The 23,362-nt window shown below is 60.7% G+C and overlaps 10 protein-coding genes across 10 annotated transcripts in view; 6 read left to right on the top strand and 4 right to left on the bottom strand.

Annotated features, from left to right (window-relative positions):
- Positions 1 to 256: 256 nt before the first annotated feature.
- On the top strand, positions 257 to 1,858 carry PAN0_014d4886 (peptidyl-prolyl cis-trans isomerase cyp8; the record flags this gene model as incomplete). Its single annotated transcript, XM_014799592.1, has 1 exon — positions 257 to 1,858. The coding sequence occupies one exon, from the start codon at positions 257 to 259 to the stop codon at positions 1,856 to 1,858; it is 1,602 nt and encodes a 533-aa protein (XP_014655078.1).
- Positions 1,859 to 1,927: 69 nt separating this feature from the next.
- PAN0_014c4885 (zf-ZPR1-domain-containing protein) lies at positions 1,928 to 3,565 on the bottom strand (the record flags this gene model as incomplete). Its single annotated transcript, XM_014799591.1, has 1 exon — positions 1,928 to 3,565. The coding sequence occupies one exon, from the start codon at positions 3,563 to 3,565 to the stop codon at positions 1,928 to 1,930; it is 1,638 nt and encodes a 545-aa protein (XP_014655077.1).
- Positions 3,566 to 5,140: 1,575 nt separating this feature from the next.
- On the top strand, positions 5,141 to 8,980 carry PAN0_014d4884 (two-component sensor histidine kinase/response regulator hybrid protein; the record flags this gene model as incomplete). The annotated part of the gene is made up of 1 exon (XM_014799590.1): positions 5,141 to 8,980. The coding sequence occupies one exon, from the start codon at positions 5,141 to 5,143 to the stop codon at positions 8,978 to 8,980; it is 3,840 nt and encodes a 1,279-aa protein (XP_014655076.1).
- Positions 8,981 to 9,744: 764 nt separating this feature from the next.
- On the top strand, positions 9,745 to 10,203 carry PAN0_014d4883 (uncharacterized protein; the record flags this gene model as incomplete). Its single annotated transcript, XM_014799589.1, has 1 exon — positions 9,745 to 10,203. The coding sequence occupies one exon, from the start codon at positions 9,745 to 9,747 to the stop codon at positions 10,201 to 10,203; it is 459 nt and encodes a 152-aa protein (XP_014655075.1).
- Positions 10,204 to 10,443: 240 nt separating this feature from the next.
- PAN0_014c4882 (uncharacterized protein) lies at positions 10,444 to 12,768 on the bottom strand (the record flags this gene model as incomplete). Its single annotated transcript, XM_014799588.1, has 1 exon — positions 10,444 to 12,768. The coding sequence occupies one exon, from the start codon at positions 12,766 to 12,768 to the stop codon at positions 10,444 to 10,446; it is 2,325 nt and encodes a 774-aa protein (XP_014655074.1).
- A 649-nt stretch (positions 12,769 to 13,417) lies between these two features.
- On the top strand, positions 13,418 to 15,718 carry PAN0_014d4881 (uncharacterized protein; the record flags this gene model as incomplete). The annotated part of the gene is made up of 1 exon (XM_014799587.1): positions 13,418 to 15,718. The coding sequence occupies one exon, from the start codon at positions 13,418 to 13,420 to the stop codon at positions 15,716 to 15,718; it is 2,301 nt and encodes a 766-aa protein (XP_014655073.1).
- A 368-nt stretch (positions 15,719 to 16,086) lies between these two features.
- PAN0_014d4880 (DEAD-domain-containing protein) lies at positions 16,087 to 17,847 on the top strand (the record flags this gene model as incomplete). Its single annotated transcript, XM_014799586.1, has 1 exon — positions 16,087 to 17,847. One exon carries the CDS (start codon positions 16,087 to 16,089, stop codon positions 17,845 to 17,847), a length of 1,761 nt encoding a protein of 586 aa, XP_014655072.1.
- Positions 17,848 to 17,897: 50 nt separating this feature from the next.
- On the bottom strand, positions 17,898 to 21,056 carry PAN0_014c4879 (mif4g ma4 domain-containing protein; the record flags this gene model as incomplete). Its single annotated transcript, XM_014799585.1, has 1 exon — positions 17,898 to 21,056. The coding sequence occupies one exon, from the start codon at positions 21,054 to 21,056 to the stop codon at positions 17,898 to 17,900; it is 3,159 nt and encodes a 1,052-aa protein (XP_014655071.1).
- A 239-nt stretch (positions 21,057 to 21,295) lies between these two features.
- On the top strand, positions 21,296 to 23,266 carry PAN0_014d4878 (pre-mRNA splicing factor; the record flags this gene model as incomplete). The annotated part of the gene is made up of 1 exon (XM_014799584.1): positions 21,296 to 23,266. The coding sequence occupies one exon, from the start codon at positions 21,296 to 21,298 to the stop codon at positions 23,264 to 23,266; it is 1,971 nt and encodes a 656-aa protein (XP_014655070.1).
- Positions 23,267 to 23,296: 30 nt separating this feature from the next.
- Positions 23,297 to 23,362, bottom strand: part of PAN0_014c4877 (RRS1-domain-containing protein) — a gene marked incomplete at both ends in the record, with an annotated part of 1,110 nt that continues 1,044 nt past the window's right edge. The window contains one exon of the mRNA XM_014799583.1: positions 23,297 to 23,362. This exon is cut by the window's right edge and continues 1,044 nt beyond it. Within this exon, the coding sequence (XP_014655069.1) occupies positions 23,297 to 23,362 (66 nt within the window).

The raw sequence follows: 23,362 nt of genomic DNA, 5'->3' as shown, positions 1-23,362 counted from the left end.
GAGAGAGAGAGAGAGAGCGTCACAGCGCATCGCCCAATCCAATCCAATCGTCCAAATCCCAATCCGAATTCGGCCCAAAAATTGCCCCAAAAATGTTTGATTTCTTTTTTTTCGCAGCTGTTGTGGGTGCGAAATGGTCGGAATTCGGAGAGGCTCGAGGTGGAGGCTTGGTGCTGCCCTTCCGCGACTTTTTCGAGCGCCCTTGCTCCTTTGGTCCTTACCTCGATCCTCCCTACTCCGACCACGTCCATCAACCATGGGACACGGCAAATCGGACCGGCCGTATCTGAGTGCAGCCGAGCACTCGGGCGTGTACGGCTCGCACTCGGCGTCCTCGGGCAAAACCGCCTCGCTCGCTGCCGCCTTCGAGCCCGTGGCGTTCGACTGCTGTGCGCTCTCGTTCCAGCCCTGGACGCTGCCCGTATGCTCGCCCGACTGCGGCGTGGCATTCGAGCTGACGAACCTCATCCCCTTCCTGCGCAAGTACGGCGTGCATCCGATCACCGGCCGCGCGTTCGAGCTCGACGACGTGGTGCGGCTCAAGTTTGCGCGCAACGAGCAGGGGCGCTTCCACGACCCGGTGTCGATGCGCGAGTTCGGTCAGCACTCGCATATCGTCGCGATCCGTCAGACGGGAAACGTGTTCCTGTACGATACCGTGTCCAGGCTCAACATCAAGCCCAAGTACATGTGCGATTTGGTCACGGACCAGCCGTTTACCAAGGCGGATATCATTACGGTGCACGATCCGAATCGGCCGGAACTCAGAGATGCTCGCCAGATGCACCATGTCAAAGAACGTCTTGCCCTCACGCAGCAAGATAAGGGCATTGATGCGACGCAGCAGATCAATACGGCTGCTACGGGGAGTGCGAAAAAGCTGCTTGCGAAACTGGGCGGGGGCAGCGAGAAGGAGCCGAAAGCGGCGCAGAAGAGTACGGCGGTGAGTCGGAACAAGGCCGCAGGGGCGTCGACGGGGATGGCGGCTGCGAGCTTTACCTCGTCGAGTCTGACGCCGCGCACGGCGATCGAGCGCGTGGAGCTGGACGATGAACAGACCATGTTTGCGCACGTGCGGCGCACCAAGCGCAAAGCCTACGTGCGTCTCACCACCAACCTGGGCGCACTCAACCTCGAGCTGCACTGCGATCTAGCGCCCCGAACGTGCTATAACTTTCTGCAGCTGTGCAAGCAGGGTCACTACGACGGCGTCATCTTCCATCGCAACATCCCTGGGTTCATGATCCAGGGTGGAGATCCTACGGGTACGGGTCGGGGCGGCAGCTCTATATGGGGCCACGAGTTTGTGGATGAGTACGGCGAACCCGGAGCGCTGAAGCACTCGTCTCGGGGGATGTTGTCCATGGCCAATCGAGGACCAGGCACCAATGGGAGTCAGTTCTTTTTGACCTATCGGGCGGTGCCACATCTGGATGGAAAGCACACGGTGTTCGGGCAGCTTGTTGACGGCGCAAAGGACGCAACGTTGGCAAAGATGGAGGGCGTGCCGACGGTGGAGGGGGATAAACCGATACGCAAGATTCAGATCGAGACGGTGCTGGTTAGCGACGACCCGTTCGAGGTGTATACGCTCAAGCAGAAGGATGCCGCCAAGGCGAACGATCCAACCAACCCGGAGTACATTGCGCGCATGGAGAGGAAACGACGCCGCGAGAACGATCGAACCACGTGGTTGGGTACCGAACTCCAAGGCAAGGAGGATAAGGCCAAACAGATTCTTACCGCCGCCACTACGGTTGGCAAATACATGCCGCAGACACAAACGCACCAGTCAAAGGACCAACCGCAAGCGTCCAAAAAGCGCAAATCCGGTTTCGGAGATTTTTCATCGTGGTAACATCATGCGCACAAATCGATACCCAAACCAAAGAGTGTGATTACTGAAGTGTGTCAAGTTACTGTCAAGTTACTGCTGGGGTTGCTGGGGTTGGGACTGGAGTTCGGGATCGTTCGAGTAGTTGTCGACATTGATATCGTTCAACCCAAGGTCCTCATTCTGGTCCCAAGACCTGGTGTACTTTTCGTCCGTCAGCTGTTCGTCGACATCGGGCGCATAAGGATTCTGAATATACGAATTCGCCAGCGGATCGTCCAGCACGACCGTATAGGGTTCATCGCACGCAATGACCTTCTTCAACCGCGCCAGGAATCCCTCAAAGTTATCTGCGTTTTGGGACGAGTCGCCACGCATGAGCACGCGCTCGGACAACTCGTCATACACCTGCTGCAACAGTCCCTCCAACGTCGTAAACCTTCCACCCAACGTACCCGGCGCCAGATGAAGGTCGATCTCCGGAATCGCAAAACCCGCCGTTTCGGACTTGAGCACGTCCCTCGACAGGTCCTCCTTGTCCTCGACGCGCAGCGTGAGTTTGCGTCCCAGCTCCGAGATGGCAGCGCCGGACTTGACTTCGTTGTCCTTGTAGCCGCAGTTGTCGCAGTTGGTCGACATGATGAGGATGTCTTTAAAGTAGGGGATGTTGACCTTCTTCATGCGTGTGTCGAGGGGGGCGTTGCACGACGAGCATGTGCCCGCGAAGGTGTACACCTCCTCGTTGTCGAATTCGGTCTCGCCCGCGTCTTTGTCGAAGCCGGTCGTGTGCAGCTCTTCGCCCTCCGTGGCGGGAGCGGTGGATGTGCCAGAGAGACCGAGCAGCTCGTTCTGCTCCTTGGTGCGCGGGTAGTCGCGCTTGCTCCATTTGGCATCCGACATGCCGCGGCCCTGGACGTCGCCCATGAACTCGACAAACGAGTTGCCCGATGGATCGTCCAGCCGAATCGAGAAGGGGGGCACCGTGCGCTCCGCCTTCTGCTCGGCCGACATGGTGTTGGAGCTGCCACCGACAGGACCGAGGCTTCGCAGCCCCGAGGTGGTGCCCTCATCATTGGCGGCGGCTTCCTCGTCGGCCTTCTCCTCGCCAAGGATGTTCCTCAACTTGTCGCACACCTCCTCGATCTTTGCGTACGCGTCGGGCTGCATGTGCTTGCGGAGGGGCTGGTCGAGTTCGAGGTCGCGCAGCGTATCGCTGACGACGCCCTCGATGGTGGTGAGCTGGCCCTTCTTGGGCGGGATCTCGATCTGGAGCTCGGGGATGGTGATGGTGCAATGCTCCGACTTGACGACCTGTCGGTTGAGGTCGGTGGGGTTGGTGACGTGGACGGTGTACAGACAGCCCTTGGTCTGGATCTGACCGGCCGACTGGATCTCGGAGTTGCGGTTGCCGCAGTGCGGGCACGAGAACGACACGACGATCACCTCGCGGAAGTAGGGGATGTAGGTGAGCAGCATGCGCGTGGTGCCCTGCTGGTGGCAGTCCATGCAGAGCGAGTCGATCTCGTCCACCATCTTTTGCTCCACCTCGGTGGAGGTAGGCTGGTCGCCATCGGCAACGTGTTCGCCAATGGGCTTGAAGAAATCCTTGGATTCGGCAGCGTTGGTGGAGGACATGGTGGCTGCGTCGGGAATGTCGACGTCGGCGGGAGCAGCTTCGGTGTTGAGTCTCTTGGGCAACGGTGCTGCTGCAGGATCGGTTGTGCGTTTCATGGAGTGGTGGCTCTGCGATCAGCAAAGTTGGGTAGTGATGAGGAGGAAGAAAGGTGTGAGTCTGAGCGCGCCTTCTTGAGTCGCCACACCCACGCACGACACTTTGCGCCCATGTGGAGTTTGAGCTGGGCTGCTGTGTGTGGAGATTTTTTTTTTTGCGCTCGGATTTTAGATGGCTGGTTTCGAGGGGCTTCTTGGGTCTTCGAGCTCGAATAAATCGGGACGTTGGACGTGCAAAGATCGGGGGATGGCGCGATGGGAATGGGAAAGTGGGCGCCACATGGACGGCAACAGGTTGACCCGAACGCACGGAAAACAGTGCAGTGCATTGGCGTGCAGTGCAATTCACGCTGACAATTCTCATTTCCGCTGGGCCAGCTGAAACGCAGACGCTCACTATCGGGTGAATGGCAGATGCAAAGTCGAGATCGTGGAGCCGAGACGAATTTTGAGCAGCACTGGAATCGCATGGTCCGACGGAGTGCGAGCGGGCGGAGGTCGAAATGGGATTGCGCCAACTCGAATGCCGGTTTGAGTGTGTGTCAGATGGAGTTGGGATGACCGGCGTGCGATGATGTGTGCGCGCGCGCTTTCGAAGCTGGGCGTCGGCCGAGATAGGAGCCGATGCACGGATGGAGGTGGCTCGCCATGATCTTTCCATTGGCAATCATGAACGTGTGAGCGGTGTAGAGTGCAGTATGAGCCATTTGCGGTAAGGCACCCGCTATTGGACGGGGCGAACGAGAACATCAGGAACCAGCGATGGACGGTACAGTAAATTTACTGTATCGGGCTCGGCAGAGAAGCCGGCGAGCTTTGTTTCTGCTTGGCGAGGAGCTGCAGAGCGGCAGAGCGGCGGAGCGAATCGCGTGTTGCGGAATTACTTTTTTGGATGCACGGCGTTGGCAGATCCGTGGACTTTGTTGGCGGGGGCGATGCGCGCTGCCAAAAATTCGAGAATGGCCGCTGCCATCAGCGCAGGCCAGATGAATTTTTCTCGCGTTTCGCGGTGGGTTAATGAGTTGGCAGCCGAGCGAGCGACGACTGAGCGCGCGTGGAGAAAGGCTGGAATGCGCTTTGGGCCTGGACCTGCTCAGTCGGCTCGGGCTCGGTTTCTGGCTCTGGATTGGAATTGGCGGCTCGACTTCTCCACCATCTCGTCCGCCTCGCCTTGCCTACATCCATAGCCCTATCCATTGCCGACGCTCACACACACACACACACCCGCACCGTCTCTCTATCGTCTCACCACATCGTATCCTCGTAGGCGTCTTTGAAGCCCCCTCGCTTCCCCCGCCGTGGCATCTGCTCCGTCACACCCCACCTCATCGCACCACCACCCGACCTCGCAAGCCTTGATGCATCTCGTCTGATCCTCACACATCTCGCGTCTTTCCCATCACACGCGCGCGCTGCGTCTCGCCGTCCAGTAGGCCACCCGCCATCCACACCCTCTCGTCCCTCCATCCTGCACCATTCTGCCAACTTGATCAACCCATGCCTGCCGCCATTCCATCCCACCTCTCGTTGTAATTCCCCAAGCATACCCGCGCACATCGGTTGCCGCTGCCCACCATGCCCACTCCCAACCCGCATCCGCTCCACCAGTCGCTCGTCAGACCCTCATCCCCCGGCGCTTCCAGCCTCTCCTCCGAGTCCGCAGCTCGCAGAATCGCCGCCAATGCCGTCGAGGCTCCCACCTGTCCCATCGCCTGGGGAACCTGGCTTCGCAAGTATCAGCTCGGCTCGTGGTGCGAAAAGGTAGCCCCACAACAATCGTCCGCAACATCGTCCGCAACATCATCCGCATGTGCCCCAAATGGAACCACAACCTACCATTCCCCAAATCCAACAACCACCCATACCCCGGATCTCCATCTGCCCGAGCCTGCCTCCTCGTCTTACGCCACTACCCCTCCTCCACCTACCCAGCATGCGCGCACCACCTCGGCCAAGCTGTGTCAGCCCTTTGAATCCTCCAAGGCGCATCGCTACGTCAAGCTCGACTCCGAGCAAAAGATCGAGTCCATGCAGTTCTACAAGAAGAACGGATGGCTCGCCGCCCCTCCCTTGCCCCGCAGGCAGCATCGTCGCGTCGCAGAGGCGCTCCGTCGCCACGCACTCACCGGCGCACAGGACCGCGACGCTCTCAACCTCTACGTACAGCACGCAAAGGCCGTATTCAAGTGCGACTACGCCTCCTTCATGGTCGAGAGCCCAGACGAGACCTACATGCTCATCCTCGCACAGGACGGCGGAAACCCACAAGTCCAGATCGTCCCACGCACCGTCACCTTGTGCTCGCACGCCATGCTCCTCTCCGACGACGAGGTGCTCGTCATCGCCAACACCCAAAACGACTGGCGATTCCGCGCATGTCCCTCCACCCTCGCAGGCACCGTCACAAACGCAAAAGGAAACCCAATGAGCTTTTACGCTTCGGCACCCCTCTTCCTCTCCTACTCCCTCTACGGCATCGAGGGCAGAGTCCAGGTCGGCCGTCTCTGCATCATGGACCAGCAGCCCCGCGAAAACTTTGACGAAAAGGACGCCGAGCTCCTCTACTCGATCGGCAAGATGGCCGGCGACGCCCTCGAAAAGGAGTACCAGAGCGCACGCAACGCCAAAGCCGCAGAGATGCAGCAGCGCACCAGCAGCCTCATCCGTTCGCTCGAAGATGCTTCGCTCACCCACCACCACCGCCATCTCAACGCCTCCACCAACTCGATCAGCAACGACTCCGAACACGGCGGCTACGCACGCTACTCGCTCGTCGTCATCGATCGCGCATGCCACGAGCTCCAGCAGTGCCTCGGTGCCGCCGCCGTCGCCGCCTTTGACATCAACAACTTCCGCTTCCGTCGTGCACCCCAACAAAGTGTCTCGCCTCGCAACTCGACCGCCTTTGCCGCCGCCACTGTGCCCTTGTGGCATCATTTCGACGACAAGGACCTCACAGAGCCCGTCACCCCGCCCGCCGATTCCGTCTCCACGCCCACCCTCATCGACCCCGACTCGCCCATGATCTCGCCACGCATGAGCCGCAACCTCTCCTCCTCCGCAGACCCAGTCGGTGTGCTCCAGGCCATCGATCTCCGCGAGGGCTCGCCTCCACCGAGTCTGTTGAGCTTCAGCGGGCCCGACGACTACCGTCCCAACCTGCCCGACGACATCGACCAGCTCAAGGCCGTCTTCGCCTCGCCTCTCGCACGCATGGCTGCAGAGACCAAGATGAACCTGCGCTGCAAGTTCTACCGCAGGCCTGTCGACGGCTCCTCTTCCAGTGACGACGGAGAGGACGACGACACGCTCGCATCCGGCGCAGACGACAACGACAAGGATCCGTGGCAGGATCTGCTTCCAACCCACTCGCACGTCAGCTCCTATGCCGTCGTCGCGTGCTACAACCGCGCCAAGTTGCGTCCGGGCATCATGTTCCTCATCATGTTTGCCGATCACGTGTGCTTTGATCAGCAGGAACGCTTCTTTGTCGAGAGCACCATGCAGATCGCGCTTGGCAGCTTGCTCAGGCAGAAGCTGTCCGAAGTCGACTTTTTCCAGGCCGAGTTCCTGCGCCACGTCCAGCATAATTTGCGCACACCGCTTCATGGCGCCCTCGGTGCCGTCGAGTACCTGCGTGCGGCCATCAGCAACGATCCCGACGACGATGCGGTCAAGATCGACCTCTCGGCGGACGGCGTGCTGGCTACGCTGCTCGAGTCCATCTCGCTCTCGGGTCTCACGCTCAACTCGTACATCGACGATCTGCTCAGCTTCCAGAATCTCTCGGGCATCAAGGGCGGTCTCGCCCCGGCCGTCAAGCGTACGTCGACCGATATTGTCAAGGTGATCGAGGCTGTTGCCGACGAGGAGTGGGAGTTTGCACAGCGACTCGACCACCAGTCGCGCAAGCTCGACGAAGACGACCTGCACCCCGATGCGGTCGCCTCGAATGCGGTTGAGCTTATCATCAAGGCGACGCCGGAAGTGCGCGAGTGCGACTGGATTGTGGACGTCAAGTCGCTCCAGGACGTGGTGCGCAAGGTGGTCTCGAACGCCGTGCGCTTCACGCAGAAGGGCTATGTGGAGGTGTCCATCCGTCTGGCCGAGCAGGGCGCGTTGGACGAGGTGGAGACCGAGGTGGCGGATGGATACGCGGTGATCGAGATCGAGGTCGCCGATACGGGCGTGGGCATGACCAAGGACTTTTGCCAGACGCAGCTCACGCGGCCGTTTACCAAGGGCGACTCGTTCCGCGACGGCATTGGTCTCGGCATGACGATTGTGTCGTCGACATTACAGAAGTTTGGCGGGAAACTGTCGGTTGCGTCGGAGGTCAATGTGGGCACGCGCGTCACTATGTGTGTGCCGCTACAGCGCTCACCGAGTCATGGTCGAAGCGGGTCTACGTCGACCAATGTGCCAACGCGATTTGCCGCGTCCAAGCTGGCGTATTATGGGCTGGATACGCGCGGATTGCGGAGGCTGGCCAACTCGATCTGCGAGTACTTTATGCCCATGGGAGGGATCGAGCTGACGCGCAACTTTGCCGAGGCCGATTGCGTTGTGCTGCCCATGCGGGCTGTGGGCAAACTGGCCGAGGGCGAGCCGTCGTTGTTGTCGCAGGTGAAGCCGGATGCGCGGTTTGTGGTGATCACGTCGTCGCATACGGTGCACGATAAGGATGTCGAGATGCTCGATGGGCGTGCGATGCTGCCGCTGCCCATGCCGCATGGGCCCAGTGCGTTGCGGTTGATGGAGACGTTTTTGACCGAGGAGGTGCCCATGCACATTCACATTGCCGACGCGCGCAATGGCCTTCATCGAGGCAGCGTCTCCGAGCAGGGGTCGGTCAATGGGCTGCGCAAGGTGTCGGGCCACCGCACGAGTGGCTCTGATGCCAGCCGCAAGGCGAACGAGGCACAGGTGTCGTCATCTGTCGAGGATACCGACGCCAAGTCGCTGCCCAAGATCATCACCAACACGACATTGCGCGATGACGAGTTCCGGGTGCTGGTGGTCGAAGACAATCCGATCAACATGCGGCTGCTTACGACGCTGTGCAAGCGACTGGACATCCGCTACGAGGAGGCGCACGACGGCGCCGAGGCCGTAACGAAGTTCATCTCGTTCCGGCCCTCGGTTGTGCTGCTGGACATCTCGCTGCCGATTCAGGATGGGTTCGAAGCGTGTGCGCAGATGCGCACGCACGACGTGCCCTCGTATATCGTCGCCGTCACCGCGCTCAGTTCGGAGGAGGATAAGACGCGCGGTATCGAGAGCTGCGGAATGGACGCCTGGATGACCAAGCCCGTGTCGCCACGACAGCTCAAGAACGATTTGGAGAAGTGGAAGGTCCGCTTCGAACAGAGTTGGGCCACCAACCAGGCCGAAAACACCCTTCGTTACTCCTAACACACACACACACACACACACACACACACACACACACACACACACACACACACACACACCCACACACTCACACACACACACACACACACACACACACACACACACACACACACACACACACACACACACACACACACACACACACACACACACACACACACACACACACACACACACACCTACCTTTTTGGTCTCGGATTGCTTTGGATTTGTTCTTGGTTAGGGTTCACTTTTGTCACCGCTTTGCTTGGGTTTTTATGGAATCGTTCATCTCGCTTGGCTTTCGATGTCGTCGGCTCTGAAGTGTCGGGTGGTGGGAGTCTGGCTGTTTTCTGCCTCAGTGTTTGTATGATCCCTCTTGCGTGGAGCGCTCGGCGTTTGTTTTGGCGGAGAGACAGTCTCTGGGTCTAAGGACACGCTGCGTCACATGTATGCGCAAAGCAGTTTGCACCGGAAGGATCCGAACGTCGTCTTGTGGCGGTATGGTGTCGAAATGAAGCGTGGAAAAATACGAAGTGTGTGAGATTGAAGCGCTGCACAAATTTGAGGGGGAAAAAAGCGGCGCACGGAACGGTGGAGAAAGGGATGGAAGTGAGGGCGAGGTGGAGGCGATGGAGTCATTTTGCAGGTGAATGCTTACATAAGCGGGTGGATGGTGCTGAGCGGGGTTCCGTTTGCGGGTGGAGGCGGCGATGACTTCATCCTTGCCTTCCGCACCCACCACGCCCTCATTCACCACCACATACACATACACACAGCATACAATGTCGAACACTGACTGGGACAGTAAAACCGTGATTGGACGAGGCGTTCGACCTTCCGGCGGCGGTGGCGGTTCTGCAGGACCTACTGCCTACGAGCGGGCTAAGCAAGTTGGCGCCATCACGGACCTCGATCGAAAAGTCACGGCGGGTACTAACAAGGGCCATGTGGGTACGGACCACCAGCGCATCGCAAAGCTCGACAGGGAAAACGAAGTTGCCCCGCCCCCCAAGGTCGCTCCCACCGTCGGCAAGACCATCGGCCAAAAGAGACAGGAAAAGGGTCTCACCCAGAAGGACCTGGCGACCAAGATCAACGAAAAACCCCAGGTGATCCAGGAATACGAAAGCGGAAAGGCGGTTCCTAACCCCCAGATTCTGGCAAAGATGGAAAGGGCCCTGGGAGTCAAGTTGCGAGGAAAGGACATTGGCGCTCCTCTTGGAGGTCCCAAGAAGAAGTAACTCGCGACTGTCAAGAAGTAGCAAAACAAGACTCTGCAAGTTCGATTCGCATTCAATCAATCGTCTTCTCCTCATCCTCGTCTGTGTCCAACCACTGTGTCAGATGATGGAAACACACTCAACGCAGTGTTGCCCTCGAAAGCCCTGAGAACCCTCACTCGTGAGCAAGCTTTGGTTGCACCAACGATTGCATGCTGTCAGTCCACAGATGAGCATCTAGAGGCTTAGAATTGCCACGATCTAGCACGTTGCCGACGGCTTATCTTTATCCTCGCGCCCATTTTTCGCCGCCGCAAAGTACGGATTGTCGTCTAGCTCGCTATGGGCACTCTGGTCTTGGCTCGGGTTGCTCTGGGCGTAGAGCTCGCTGGCGCCCGGTGGGGTGTCGAGCGTCTCATTGCGCGGGCTTTTGTACGTCGGTTGGTCCGGCAGCAGCTTGGGTTTGGGGTGGTGCGGTTTCTTCCCCAGCGACGCAGCTCGCTCCTGCACCGACTGCGCGTGCCGCGGGCCCTCGCCGTCCTTGCCGGGACTCGAGTAGGCGTGCACATCCATACTCGCCATCTGCGCAGCAACATCGTCCGTGTCAGTCACACTGCGCTGGAACGAGGGCAGCTGCGTCGAGGTGGGCGAGGAAAAGATGTCGGGCGATGCAGAGCGTGGAGACTCGGTGGTGATCTCGGGCGGCCCTGCATCGGATGCATCGCGGTGCAGCGTTGCAATGGGCCCGGATCGATTGCGTTGCAAGGGTCCGTTGCCATCGGGCTCTTGGTGCGGCAGCTCAAACGTGTGCATCTGCGGCGAGTCAAACATACACGCCGCCGCACTCTGCAGCTGCTCCACCTCGGCCGCATCGTTCGTCTCGGCCCGTGGCGTCTCTTCGCGCTCCGCTTGGCCATACCCACCCGGCGTAGGCGTCTCCTCCTTGATTGTCGCCACGTCGGCGCTGGGCTCGTCGTCGTGCGTGCTCGTCTCGCGCGTCGCGGCGCGGCTCGGCTTGTCCGGACTCGGCGTGGATGGCGGGAACCAGCTGCTGTCCGGATTGCTGCTTCCGGACGTCGAGCGCGAAGCCTCCCGGCGCGCACGATTGACGGAGCCGCCCTTCTTGAAGCGCGAGATGGCGCGGGCGAAGGTAAAGATGTTGGTGATCTTGCAGATGGCGCAGTCGAGGTCCTCGTCGGTGATCTCGCTCACCACCTTTTCGAGGTTGTCGTCCTTGGAGAGCAGGATGCCGTCGTCCACCTGCTGCGTCCACGCGTGCTGGCGCATCTCGGGCACCGTGATGCGGCGCTCGGGATCCTTGGCGAGCATGCGGCGCAGCAGATCGGCGAGATCGGACGAGAGGTGTGCGGGGAGCTCGGGCTCGTCGTTCTTGATCGCCTCGTACATTTCGTAAAAGTTGTCCTTCTGGAAGGGGAGGTGGCCGACGCACATGCAGTAGAGCGTCACGCCGAACGACCAGATGTCGTCCGACTTGCCGTGGTATTCGGCATGCCCGGCAGTGCATAGCTCGGGGCTCATGAACGCCGGACTGCCCGCCGACTTCTGCATGGTGTCGTCGCCCGGCTTGACGAACATCTCGGACACGCCAAAGTCGACGATCTTGCATGTCTTGCGGTCGTTGCTCAACAGGATGTTGTCCGGCTTGATGTCGCGGTGCACAATGTCGTTCTCGTGCAGATACTCGATGCCCATGAGCACCTGGACAAAGTAGAGGCGCGCCACGTCTTCGGGCAGCGGCTGGACGCGCTGGTTGAGCTTGATGTCGATGACGGTGCCGTCGGGACAGTACTCAAAGACCATGTAGAGGCTGTCCTTGCTCGGGTCGTCGAGCACCTCGTAGAGCTGCACGACGTGTGGGTGGTGCAGCTTCTTGAGGATGGCGATCTCGTGGCGGATGTGGGTGAGCGGGTCCTTGGTCTCGTCCTGGGCCTGGGCCTGGGCGTGCGACGGATCGCTGCGGTCGGCCATGCCTAGGGGGTTGCGGCGGTGCGGCTTGCGCAGGCTGACGGCGCGATGCGTCTTGCGCAGCCGCGTCTTGCCAAACTCCTTGACGGCGAACTGGACGCTCGGGTCGTCGGTGAGGATGGCCTTGCGCACGGTTCCGTAGGCGCCGCGTCCGATCACCTCGGTGATCTTGTACTGGTTGATGATTTTCGATCCGTCTTCGAGGTCCTTGCTCTTGGCGTCGAGCGTCTCGCGGTATTCGTGCGAAGGCGTGCGCGACATGGATCGGGACGGCGGCCGATCGTGCGATGAGCCGGGAACGCCGAGCGACGAGCTCGAGGCGAGCGACCAGGTGCGCGACTGAGAGGCGTTGGGCGAGTGCGCGTGCGGATGCGAGTGGCTGTGGTTGTGGTTGTGGGCATGCGAGTGCGAGTGCGAGTCCTGATGGGCATGCGAATGCGAGTGGCCTTGGGTGTTGGGGCGAGGAGACGGTGTGTCTTTGCCTTCGGGTGTGCCTGCGCTCGTCGAAGCGGCTGATCCGAGCGACTTGAGCTTCTGCTCGATGAATGATGGCAGCTGATCGTCGTCTTCGGGTGACCCGGACAAGAGATGTTGTGACATGGTGGGAATTCAACGATCGGATCAGTTCCGCTCCAGTTGTAGCCAGCGTGATTCACGACCGCCAGAGGATCGGATGTTCCGAGTGCGATCGATGCTACGATGGATGGGGTGCTGGCGAGAATTGCCGATGAGAGGATGGAGGTCAGGACAATCTCGGCGCTCAGGAACTAGTTGCACACGCGAGACACAAAAAAGCCAAGAGCGCTCTCGCTGCCCATCGGATGCACGCACGGATGCTGCACATGTTCGGTGGAGGATTGGCGTTCCGCCGGTGAAGGCAGCAGCAGCAGCTGCAGCAGCAGCAGAGCGCCCTATCGGCTCGAGCTTGCAGATTCGATGGACCGTCCATTTTCATGCCCTCTTTTTCGCGCACTTTTCCCCTCGTAGCTGCGCATTCGGCTGCTTCCGTACGCAGCCATGTCGCCGATCTAACAAACCTGACTTTGCTCGCCCGCCTCCACACGGCTGTCCTGCTAGCGCTGGTGGCGGCGGCGGGCATTCACAATCGGCACCCTACGTCAAGCAGTGCAGCAGGCTGGGCTATCTTCCTGCTACCACCTGACAACACCCTCTACCTTTGGCGCTCGTTCTGCACGATCATGTGCATGCTCTTGATGCAGCCTTCTATGCAGCCTTCTGACCCGCATCGATGCCCTCGCGGCTAAACTCGTCGACCATGGATCGCCTGCTCGCGGACGAGACGATCCTTCGCATCTTTGGCTACCTCGATGCCTTGGATCTCGTCCGTCTCCAGGCGGTCAGCTCGCATTTCCGTGCGCTTGCAAAGGACCGCCATCTGTGGAAGCGTCTCTTCTTCTTCGCTTTTGTCCATCCCACCTTGGCTTCGGGGAGCTCCGACAGTGCCCGAGAGGCCCCCCTCCTTCCGACCCTGCGCGAGCTCAGATCTTTGCTCCTGCACCAGCACCTCCCCATCGGCAAGTACATCCCGGGGGACGGAACGAACAGGATATCCCGCATCCCGCAACGCTTCTATGCAAGCCAGCCAGGCCTCGATCACCCTGCTCGAGACTCGCTTACCTCGGACGAGTCGGATGACAGGATTGCGGACCGGCACCTCGACTGGGAGCAAATCTACCGCGTGTCGAGCAAGTGGCAGAATGGCAACTTTGTCGTCTCCCGACTGCTCTCTGCCAGCACAAGCCGGTCTGGAGGGCCGCCGCCCAAGGCGGTGCAAGAACAGGCGAGATCTACGCGGCTTGAAAGCCTGCCCACAATCGTAAGGATGTCGAGCAACTTCATCTTCACCGCTGCGCAGTGTGACGATCCAGAGGTCCTCGTCTATCCTTGCGACAATGAACCTTCGCGCGCCGAACATCCCCCATCTTCTGCGCCTGTTCCGTCCCATGGCGACTTGCACGACAGGACACCGATCGCGCGCATCTCCTCGCCGAGTCTGCAGAGGCTGATGTCGCAGCGGCCTCTGGATGGAGAACTGCATCGCGCCCGCATCACCGAGATCGCCGTCGATGCTGCATCCGTTGACACAGCCTCCAAACCAATCTCCTCCGACGCTCGGAAGCGCAAGTATCGAGAGACAGCCGAGCTCAACGCTGGCTCAGTCGCCACGGTCGTCGTTGCTTACTCGTCTGGACATGTCGGCATCTTTTCTTTGAAGAGACGTGGGCCTGCGGGACACGTAGGTACACAAGTCGACGAGCTGGCATTCCTAGACACAGGGACCTTCTCGCCGGGCACACACATCTGCATGGCTGCTCTGCATTCTCCCGCCCTGGTTCTGTGCTCTTCCAGATTCGACATTAGCTTCTTTCGCATCGCATCCTCTCCCACGGGAAGCCTCAAGCTCGAGATGGTCCAGAGACTCTCGAGCTTCCGTTGCAGCTGGCCGGCGTCGCTGCGCCTCAAGCCTCTGCCCTACCACCACGCTCAGTCCAAACGGCCCCGGCGATGGTCCCGATCTCGCTCTTCGGAACGTGCAGACCGAGAAGAGCATGATCAAGAGGTGGCTTTTAGGGCCACTGTGGCATATTCTTCGCCGAGCTATCCGTCGTCCTGGAGCGTGTCGGTCCAGGAGATCGTGATACAATTTCATACGAGGCGGCCTCAAGCGGCTGCACAGGTCAGCAGCCGACACGCGACAGCCCGGCATTCATTCAGGCCGACCCCTTTGGACCTCCGAGGCCGATCCATGCTCGGTGGGGGATTCTCTGCACTTGCCCCTCCGGGTGGCGCTGCTCAGCGTGCCGATCTCGACGCAGCGAGCCGGAGCCGCACGACGACCCTTACGTACGACGATCCGTTCGTCGTAGTTGGAGCGAGCGACAACATGCTTGATGTATATGAGCTTGTGGGCGCCACCACGTACGTACGTCAAGGCGTGCCGACTTTGGGCGCTGCGCGCTCTGCCACCGCCACGCCGCTGTCATCACGAGAGGCGCTGCAGCTCGTCCATCGGCGCAGACTACACGGCCACACGGGCAGCGTGCATAGTGTGGCACTAGAGGATGGCCGATGTGTGAGCGGCGGTGCGGACGGCAGCGTCATGGTGTGGAGTCTCGGCGACCGGGCGAACGACACCGAGTCGATCGCGAGCTTCATGCGCAATACCCGCGCCACTGCCCGCGGTGCGGACAACGCGAGTGCAGCGATGGACGAGGAAGACGCGGAGCAGGCGGCGTCGAGTATGACGCATGTGCTGACGCTGCGCACGCCCGTGGAGGCGGAAGACCGAGTGCAGGTAGCGAGGACCCAGGCGCAGACGCCGCAAGCAGGACTGTCGCTCAGCCAGATCGTGCGCAGCCGTGTGCTGGATCGCCAGGCCAGGGGCGTCATTAGATGGGTAGCGACCGCTTTCGACAAGATCGTCAGCGTAGTGGCGTACAGCGATGCCTCGAGGACGTGCCATGCCGATGCGTCGGAAGAAACGGCGGGGCAGGCTCGCGAGCGTATCCAGGTGTGGAGCTTCGGCTGATCAGCGCGCGCCCCCCTCTTTTCTTCCCGCAACGTCTTTTGGATCCCCCTTCTGTATTTATAGAGTGCATCATCAGTCGCATCGTCTCGGCTTTTACACGCAGCCTGTGCAGAATCCTGTCTGGCCTTGCCGAGAAGTGCATGTGATCTTCAAGGATGGTGGTAGCGGTGGATCGAGGACGCATGCTTTCGAGCTGTTAGATCGAGATGAACCGCGGGAGTCGGGCATCGCTCTCTCCACCCGGAGCCAAATTTTTCCAAGATTCGCGTAGGAGCTGAGCTGCGCTTCTGGTTTCGAAAGCTCCACCTGTGTTGCTCCTCCAAACCATCACCTCGCCACTGCATTCAACGACACAACACACACGCACGATGGATGTATTTCGAAAGCTCGCCGGTGGCGGTGTGAGCTTTGACAAGAAGCGCTTCGAGAGCGATGTCAAGATCTTTGGCGCGGCGGACGAACCGATGGCGTCGGGCTCGGCGAGCAAACACAAGCGGAAACGCAGCGAGCCCAAGGCCGAGACGCAGGCGGCCAAGAAGGATGCAGCCAAGGTGATTGTCCCAGACGGTCTGGACTTTTTCGGTTCGGCAGCCAAGGCGAAGGCGACGGTGTCGGCTGTGGAGAGGGAGGAGAGGCAGAGCCGGCGCGATGGGAAGCAGAAAGAGGAGTCCGATTCGGAGGAGGAGAGCGACTCGAGCAGCGAGGAGGAGGAAGAGGCGGTGACCAAGGCGACGCTCAGCACGTTTCTCAAGCGCAATCGCATCAAGCTCAAGGGCACGGATGTGCCGCTGCCCATGGCGTCGTGGGCGGAGCTCGAGTCGCGCTTCGGCGTGGCGCCGTGGCTGCGCACCAACCTGGACAAGTGGGGATGGGGTGTGCCCACCGCCATCCAGAAGGGCGCCATGCCGGTGCTGCTTGCGAACCGTGATCTGCTCGCGGGAGCACCGACGGGATCGGGAAAGACGCTCGCGTTTCTGCTGCCACTGCTGCACCACCTCCGCGCGCCGGCCAAGGAGGGTTTCAGGGCGGTGATCGTGTCGCCGACGCGCGAGCTGGCACAGCAGATCCACGACCAGATGCGAAGGCTGTGCGAGGGGCGCAACTTCCGCATCTGCGTGCTCACCAAGCCGGCGGATGCGGGTGCGATGAATGCGGACCCGAGCAAGCGCAAGAAGTTCGACATGCTCATCACAACCCCGTTGCGCCTGGTGCATGCAGTGGAGAAGGAAGAGGTGGATCTTGGCAACGTGCGCCATCTGGTGTTGGATGAGGCGGATAGGCTGATGGAGGATGGATTCTTGGAGCAGACGGATGCGATTCTGGCGGCGTGTTCGCATCCTGAGCTGCGCAAGGCGCTGTTTTCGGCCACGCTGCCTGCGGGCGTCGAGGAGATGGCCAAGACGTTCATGGTGGACGAATGCCGAGTCATTGTAGGCACCAAGGACAGTGCGACCGAGACGATCCAGCAGGAACTCCAATTTGTCGGATCGGAAGATGGCAAGTTGCATGCTTTGCGGTCACTGATGCAGGCGGGAGGACTCAAGCCGCCGGTGCTGCTGTTCGTGCAGTCGATCGAACGCGCCAAAGACCTGTTCCACGAACTCGTCTACGACGGCCTCCACGTCGACGTCATCCACTCGGAACGACCCAAGCTTCAGCGCGAGGGAGTCATCAGCGCGTTCAAGCGCGGCGATGTATGGGTGCTCATCTGCACCGAACTCATCGCCCGAGGCATCGACTTTAAAGGCGTCCAGCTGGTGATCAACTACGATTTCCCACAGAGCGTGCAGTCGTACATCCACCGCATCGGACGGACTGGCCGTGCGGGGCGGGCGGGGAGGGCCATCACGTACTTCACCAAGGACGATGCGGCGTATCTCAAGACGGTGGTGAATGTCATGCGTCAGAGCGGCTGCGACGTGCCCGAGTGGATGCTCAAACTCAAGGCGCCCAACAAGAAGGAGCGCAAGAAACTCAAGGCCAAGGCACCCGAGCGGAAGGATATCAGGACCGTCGCCGCCTCGAGCATTGGGCGTAGACAGGCGAATAGGCGCAAGGATATGATCGCCGCTTCCAAGCGCAGAAAGACCGAGGCGCAGGCTGGTGCCGGTGCGGAAAAGTCGACGTAAAAAACGAAATGCAACATTGTTTGACATGCAAAGGTCAGCCGAAAGGGTTTCTACATGTCGTCGTCAGAAGCAATGTCCGAGTCGTCGACGCCTGTGGTGTCTTGCTGCTGAACAATCGCCTGGACGGTGTGTGTGATGAGTCGAACGGCATGGTTGACGGTATCGAGCAGCGGCTTGAGCTGGGTCTTTGCGGCCCTGTCGTCGCCAAGGATCAAGTGCCTCTGCTTGCGCGCGTCGAGATTGGTGCTGAGGAAGAGCAGCAACCCGCGCGCGAGGTCCGCACTCCCACCCAGCAGATTCGCCTGCAGCAGCTTGACCAACCTCTCTTGCTGGAGTGGCTTTGTCACCGTTGGCAGATGCAGCGTCTTGGCGGGACTCTTGGACTGGATCGACAGCACTAGGTGGATCACAAGGTTGCCCAGGAACTGCGCTGGTCTTGGTTGCACCTGGGTAAAGTCGACCGTTTTGAGCGCTTGGAGCGAGAGGCAGTCGTGGGTGATCCACCACGCATATGCGCGAGCGAGATTCGCAATCCGGCGCGGATCGACCTGCTTGTCGTCGTTGGCGAAGCCAGCGGCGGCGAACTTCTCACCGCCGACTTCGGATTGGCCAATGTCGCGCAGGAAGTCCCAGAGACAGTACTGGAGCGTAATGCGCATGCCGTGGTCGTTGCGACACACCTCCTGGGCCACAAGCGTATAGTACGGGTTGTAGACGCGTTCGGAGCCGACACAGTGCACCAGCACACGGACGATCTCGCGACGCTGCACGTCGTTGAGCTTGAGCATAAGCACCTGTTCGGCGGCGTTTTTGTAGTCGTCGGCGGTGAGCAGTGTGACGAAGACGGTGCGGCGCGCGTCGGTGTTCATCCCCTGCGCTCGGGCGAGGTCGAGCAGCTCGCTCTGCTCCGAGTCAATGGTGGCCTGGGTGGAGGAGGATTGGATGAAGTCAGAGCGAGCGCTCATGGGAAGCAGCTTGGTGAGCCCCTGTGCATCGGTCTGGTCCGTCTGGCCCGTCCAGGCTGCACCCACGAGCCACCACTTGCCCTTCTTGTCCGCATCGCGCAGGTCCTTGAGTGAGATGCGCAGCGGCTCGTGGCTGCGCACGCTGCGCTTCTTGGCCATGCCGCCGAGGAACTTCTTCATGCGCGCAAGCAGCTGCCCCGCCGCACTGTTGGGATTCGCCGCCTCGGCGCTCGAACCCTTGGCTTTGGACTTTTGCAGCTCCACCATACGCTCGAGCATGAACTTGGTGCGTGTGGAGAGGGCGGCTGGCGAGGCGGCGACGCGCGTCTGCGTGAGCGCAATGATCGCCTTGAGCGACGTAGGGTCGTCGTGCCTCAGCTGGTGGCCGCACGACCGCATCGTGCGCAGCAGCAGCTCGATGTCCACCTCGCCCACGCCAACCTCCGCAGTCGCGGACGAATCTTCGGGGCGATCGCCGAGGAACATGCGGATGAGATCGTAGACGAGCGGACACGCCACCACGTGCAAGTTGTACAGCTCGCACGCAAGAACGCACAGGTTGAGGCACTCTTTACCCTTGACATCCTCCTCCTCGCCTGCCGCTGGCGGCTGGTTGGAAGAGCGCTTGAGCTCGTCGTAGTGGCGCGTGAGATCTTCGACGAGACGCTGGATGAAGTACGCTGCAAACTCGACGCCCACCACCTTGTGCAGCGCCGCGACGAGCGCGGCGTGCAGGATGACAAAGGTGTCGATGAGGTTCGAGCGCGACGTGACCGTGTCGAGGATGAGCTGCGTCACGGTCGCGGTGACGTGGGCGCGCGCGTGCGTGCGGTAGAGCGCTTCGTACTCGGTGACGATCGTGTCGATGTTGCCGTCGCCGAGGCGGTTGAGCAGACCCTGCGCCTGGCGACGCAGTTTTTGCGCTGCGACCGGGTCCATCTCGGCGTCGACCCCCTGCGATACCTTGGCGGAGGAGGTCGAGGAGGCGCCTTCTTCCGCCGCCAGCTTTGCTCGCAGGGCAGGCGGGATGTACCTTGTGGAAGATGCGCTGGTCGCTGTAGGGGCGGCGGGAGCTGATGCAGAAGACGATCTAGATGGGTCGGCGGTGGGGGATGTGCCCGAGATCAAGGCGCGTGCCTCTTCTGCCTCTGAGTCGGCGTCTGCCTCGTCAGAAGACGGCTCGTCGTCCTGATCCTGCTCCTGGTCTTCCTCATCGGTGGTGGCCATGGCAGCATCCCAGTTGCTGAAATCATCCTCGTCGTTCGAGTCAAAGTCGTACACGGCTTCGTCGTCGAGGTCTTCCTTGTCGTCCTCGCTCTCGCCTGTCTCGTCCGCATCTTGATCGTCTTCTTCCTGTTTATCGCTCTCTTGCTCGCTCGCGGTCTCGAGCCCCGAGTCGTCGCTTTCGTCTTGCTCCTCATCATCATCTTCGCTGTCGCTGTGGTCGTACATGCCGACCTGGAAGCGATCAAGATCGTCGAGGAAGTCGTCGAGGTCGTCGCGCACGACATCATCGCCCTGTCGGCTCTTTCCGAGCTGGTACTCGAGCCACCTGATCTCGTCCTCCTCCTCCTTCTCCTGCTGGTTCATGTTGCGTCGGCTCTTCTTCTTTGCGCCCGCATCGTCGCTCGCCTTGGCCTTGCCCTTGGAAGACGACGGACCGGCTTCGGCGCGCGCGAGCATCTTCTGCAGCGCCGTCTGCTTGGATGCGCTAGCCTTGGTCTTGGCTGGCTGCACACGCTCCATCTCGCCGGTGAAGGGGTTGAGGCGCGTCTTGTGTGGCTTGCTGCTTTCGCTTCCGGATCGCTGAGAGGGGGTATCGCTCTTGTGCTTCTTAATGACCTTGAGCGGCTGCTCCGGTTGCTTCTCGGGCTTGCGCTTGGGCACCGGTGTGGACGACGAGGATGCCTCGGTAGCGCGGTTGTTGGGTGCATTCTGGAGAGCAGGTTGCTTGCCGTGGCGATGCTGTTGCTGTTGCTCTTGGGCTTCCTTCTCCTGATTACGCAGCGACTTGATGGGTCCACGAGGCGTGCCCTTGGCCGCACCGTTCAGTGCGCTTTGGGGACGACCGATTGCTTTGAGCTGTGGCTTTCCTCTAGAGTGTGCTGATGACGCGTTGGAAGGACCGCCGCGGTGGTGGGGACGGAAGGAACGCTTGGAGGGCGGTGGCAGGCCGAGCTCGTCGCGCAGTGCAGCGGGAAGCGCTGTGGTGTGGCGCGACTTTGTGCGCGGATCGAACGGCATGGTTGTGATGCAGTGGTGGTGATGCCGAGCAGGGGGATGAGGGTGTGAAGCAGAAGAAGAAGAAGAAGAAGAGGTGCGGAGGAAAAAGTGAAAGGCTTGGGCGGTGGAAATTTTGGCGCATTTCTCGGAAGTCGGAGCGCAACTTTGGCAGCTCAGCCGAAGGATGGAATGCCGTGCATCCACTCACCTTCTGCTCCCAACCACGAGTCTCTCACTGGCTGACTTGAAGAACATCAACCATGGATGCGCTCGCAGGGTACGGATCGGATGACAGCGACGTCGAAGAGCGCGTCTTCACAAAGCCCGCACAGCCCGCGTCGACAACGCCGGCAGAGCCTCTGGAGTACGACCCGTCGGACGCGTTTGGTCTCAACTCGCTCCGGTCGAACGAGACACCAACGCAAGAATCGCCTGCTCAGCATGCAGGCACCAACAGCCGTGGTGCGCGCTCGACGAACAAGAAGAGCGCATCCTCGGGCGCGGCAGGCCCAGCATCTGCTCCTTCGACGTCGGCCTCGTCCTCGGTGGGCACGGTAGCGCTAGCCCCCGACGTGATCGACAACTCTTCGGCTGCCGAAGCGCTGCTGCTTCGTCCGGACGACAGCACGATGCACGTCAACATCCGGTACTCCGACATGACGGCGGCGCAGCTTGGGCCGGAGAACCCATTCGCGTCGCACGCACAGCGTCACCTCGGCGCGCAGCAGAACACGCTTACGGGCCACGTCGAGACAGCCGCCGTGTCGGACTTTGACTTTCGCAACCAGCAGCGCACGTTCCACGTGTACGGATATGCGCGCGATCCGTCGCTGCTCGCGTCAGGCGAGGCGCAGTACATCGGCGACCAGGCTGCGGCGGCGAGCATGGGCGGTGCATCGGCGGCAGACATCCGTGCGAACCATGCGAGCTTTCGACCGGCCACCAAGTCGCTCCGTAAGAAGCGGGGGGCTGGGGCGGGCGATGCGAGCATTGTCGAGGGCGATGGGGCGTATGTTGGGCCATGGGCCAAGTGGCAGGGCGATGAGGATGTAGCCACGCAGCTGCTGGGCGGTGTCAGCGGTGTGGGGCCTAGCGAGGCGGAGGTGGCGGCGGCACAGGCGAAGGCGGACGAGCGCGCGAGGGATAAGGCGGCAGCAGCGAGCGCGAGGAAGCAGGCGGAGGAGGTGGAGACGGTGACCGAGACGAGCATCTTCCACGGCAAGAGCAGGTACGACTACCAGGGGCGCACGTACATGCACGTTCCCACGGATGTGGATGTGAACCTCTCCGGCGAGGCAGGCGAGCAGGAGTGCTACCTGCCCAAGACGTGCATCCACACCTTCCGTGGGCACACCAAGGGCGTATCGACGATCAAGCTTTTGCCGCGCACGGGGCATTTGCTGCTCTCGGCGTCGCTGGATAATACGGTGAAGCTGTGGGATGTGTACCACGACCGCGAATGTTTGCGCACGTTCATGGGGCATAGTAAGGCGGTTCGGGATATTGCCTTCTCCAACGACGGCAGGCGGTTCTTGTCCGCGGGCTACGATAGGCAGGTCAAGTTGTGGGACACCGAGACGGGCGCGTGTCTCGACAGCTTCACCAACGGCAAGACGGCGTACTGCGTGACGTTCCATCCGGACGAGGATAAGCAGCATATCTTCCTGGCGGGGATGAGCGACAAGAAGGTGATCCAGTGGGATACGAATACGCACACGGTGACGCAAGAGTACACGTCGCATCTGGGACCAGTGAATACGGTGACGTTCGTGGATCAAAACAGACGGTTTGTTACGACCTCGGACGACAAGACGATGCGCGGGTGGGACTTTGATATCCCCGTGGTGATCAAGTACATCGCCGACCCGAGCATGCACTCCATGCCTGCGGTGACCGTCTCTCCCAGCGCCAAGTGGATGGCAGCACAGAGTATGGATAACCAGATCCTGACTTTCGCCACGGACGGGTTCAAGCAGAACCGCAAAAAGGTCTTCCGGGGTCACAATGTGGCCGGATTTGCGTGTCAGGTGGGATTCAGCCCGGACGGAAAGTTCCTCAGCTCCGGCGATGCCGATGGCAACCTGTGCTTTTGGGACTGGAAGTCGACGAGGCTGCTCAAGCGGATCCGGAATGCGCATAGCGAGGCCGTGATTGCGCATGCCTGGTTGCCGCACGAATCGAGCAAGATCGTCACCGCCAGCTGGGACGGCGATATCAAGCTGTGGGACTAGGACCCCACCACCTGCATAGACACCAATTCATCACCTTGCCTCACGCAAATGTGTGCGAATGTGCGAATGTATGAATTGAAGACACTGGAGCTGGAG

Source organism: Moesziomyces antarcticus, assembly GCF_000747765.1.
Source record: "Moesziomyces antarcticus DNA, scaffold: scaffold_v10014, strain JCM 10317, whole genome shotgun sequence".
Lineage (NCBI taxonomy): Eukaryota > Fungi > Basidiomycota > Ustilaginomycetes > Ustilaginales > Ustilaginaceae > Moesziomyces > Moesziomyces antarcticus.
This window is presented reverse-complemented; position numbering and strand designations above follow the sequence as displayed.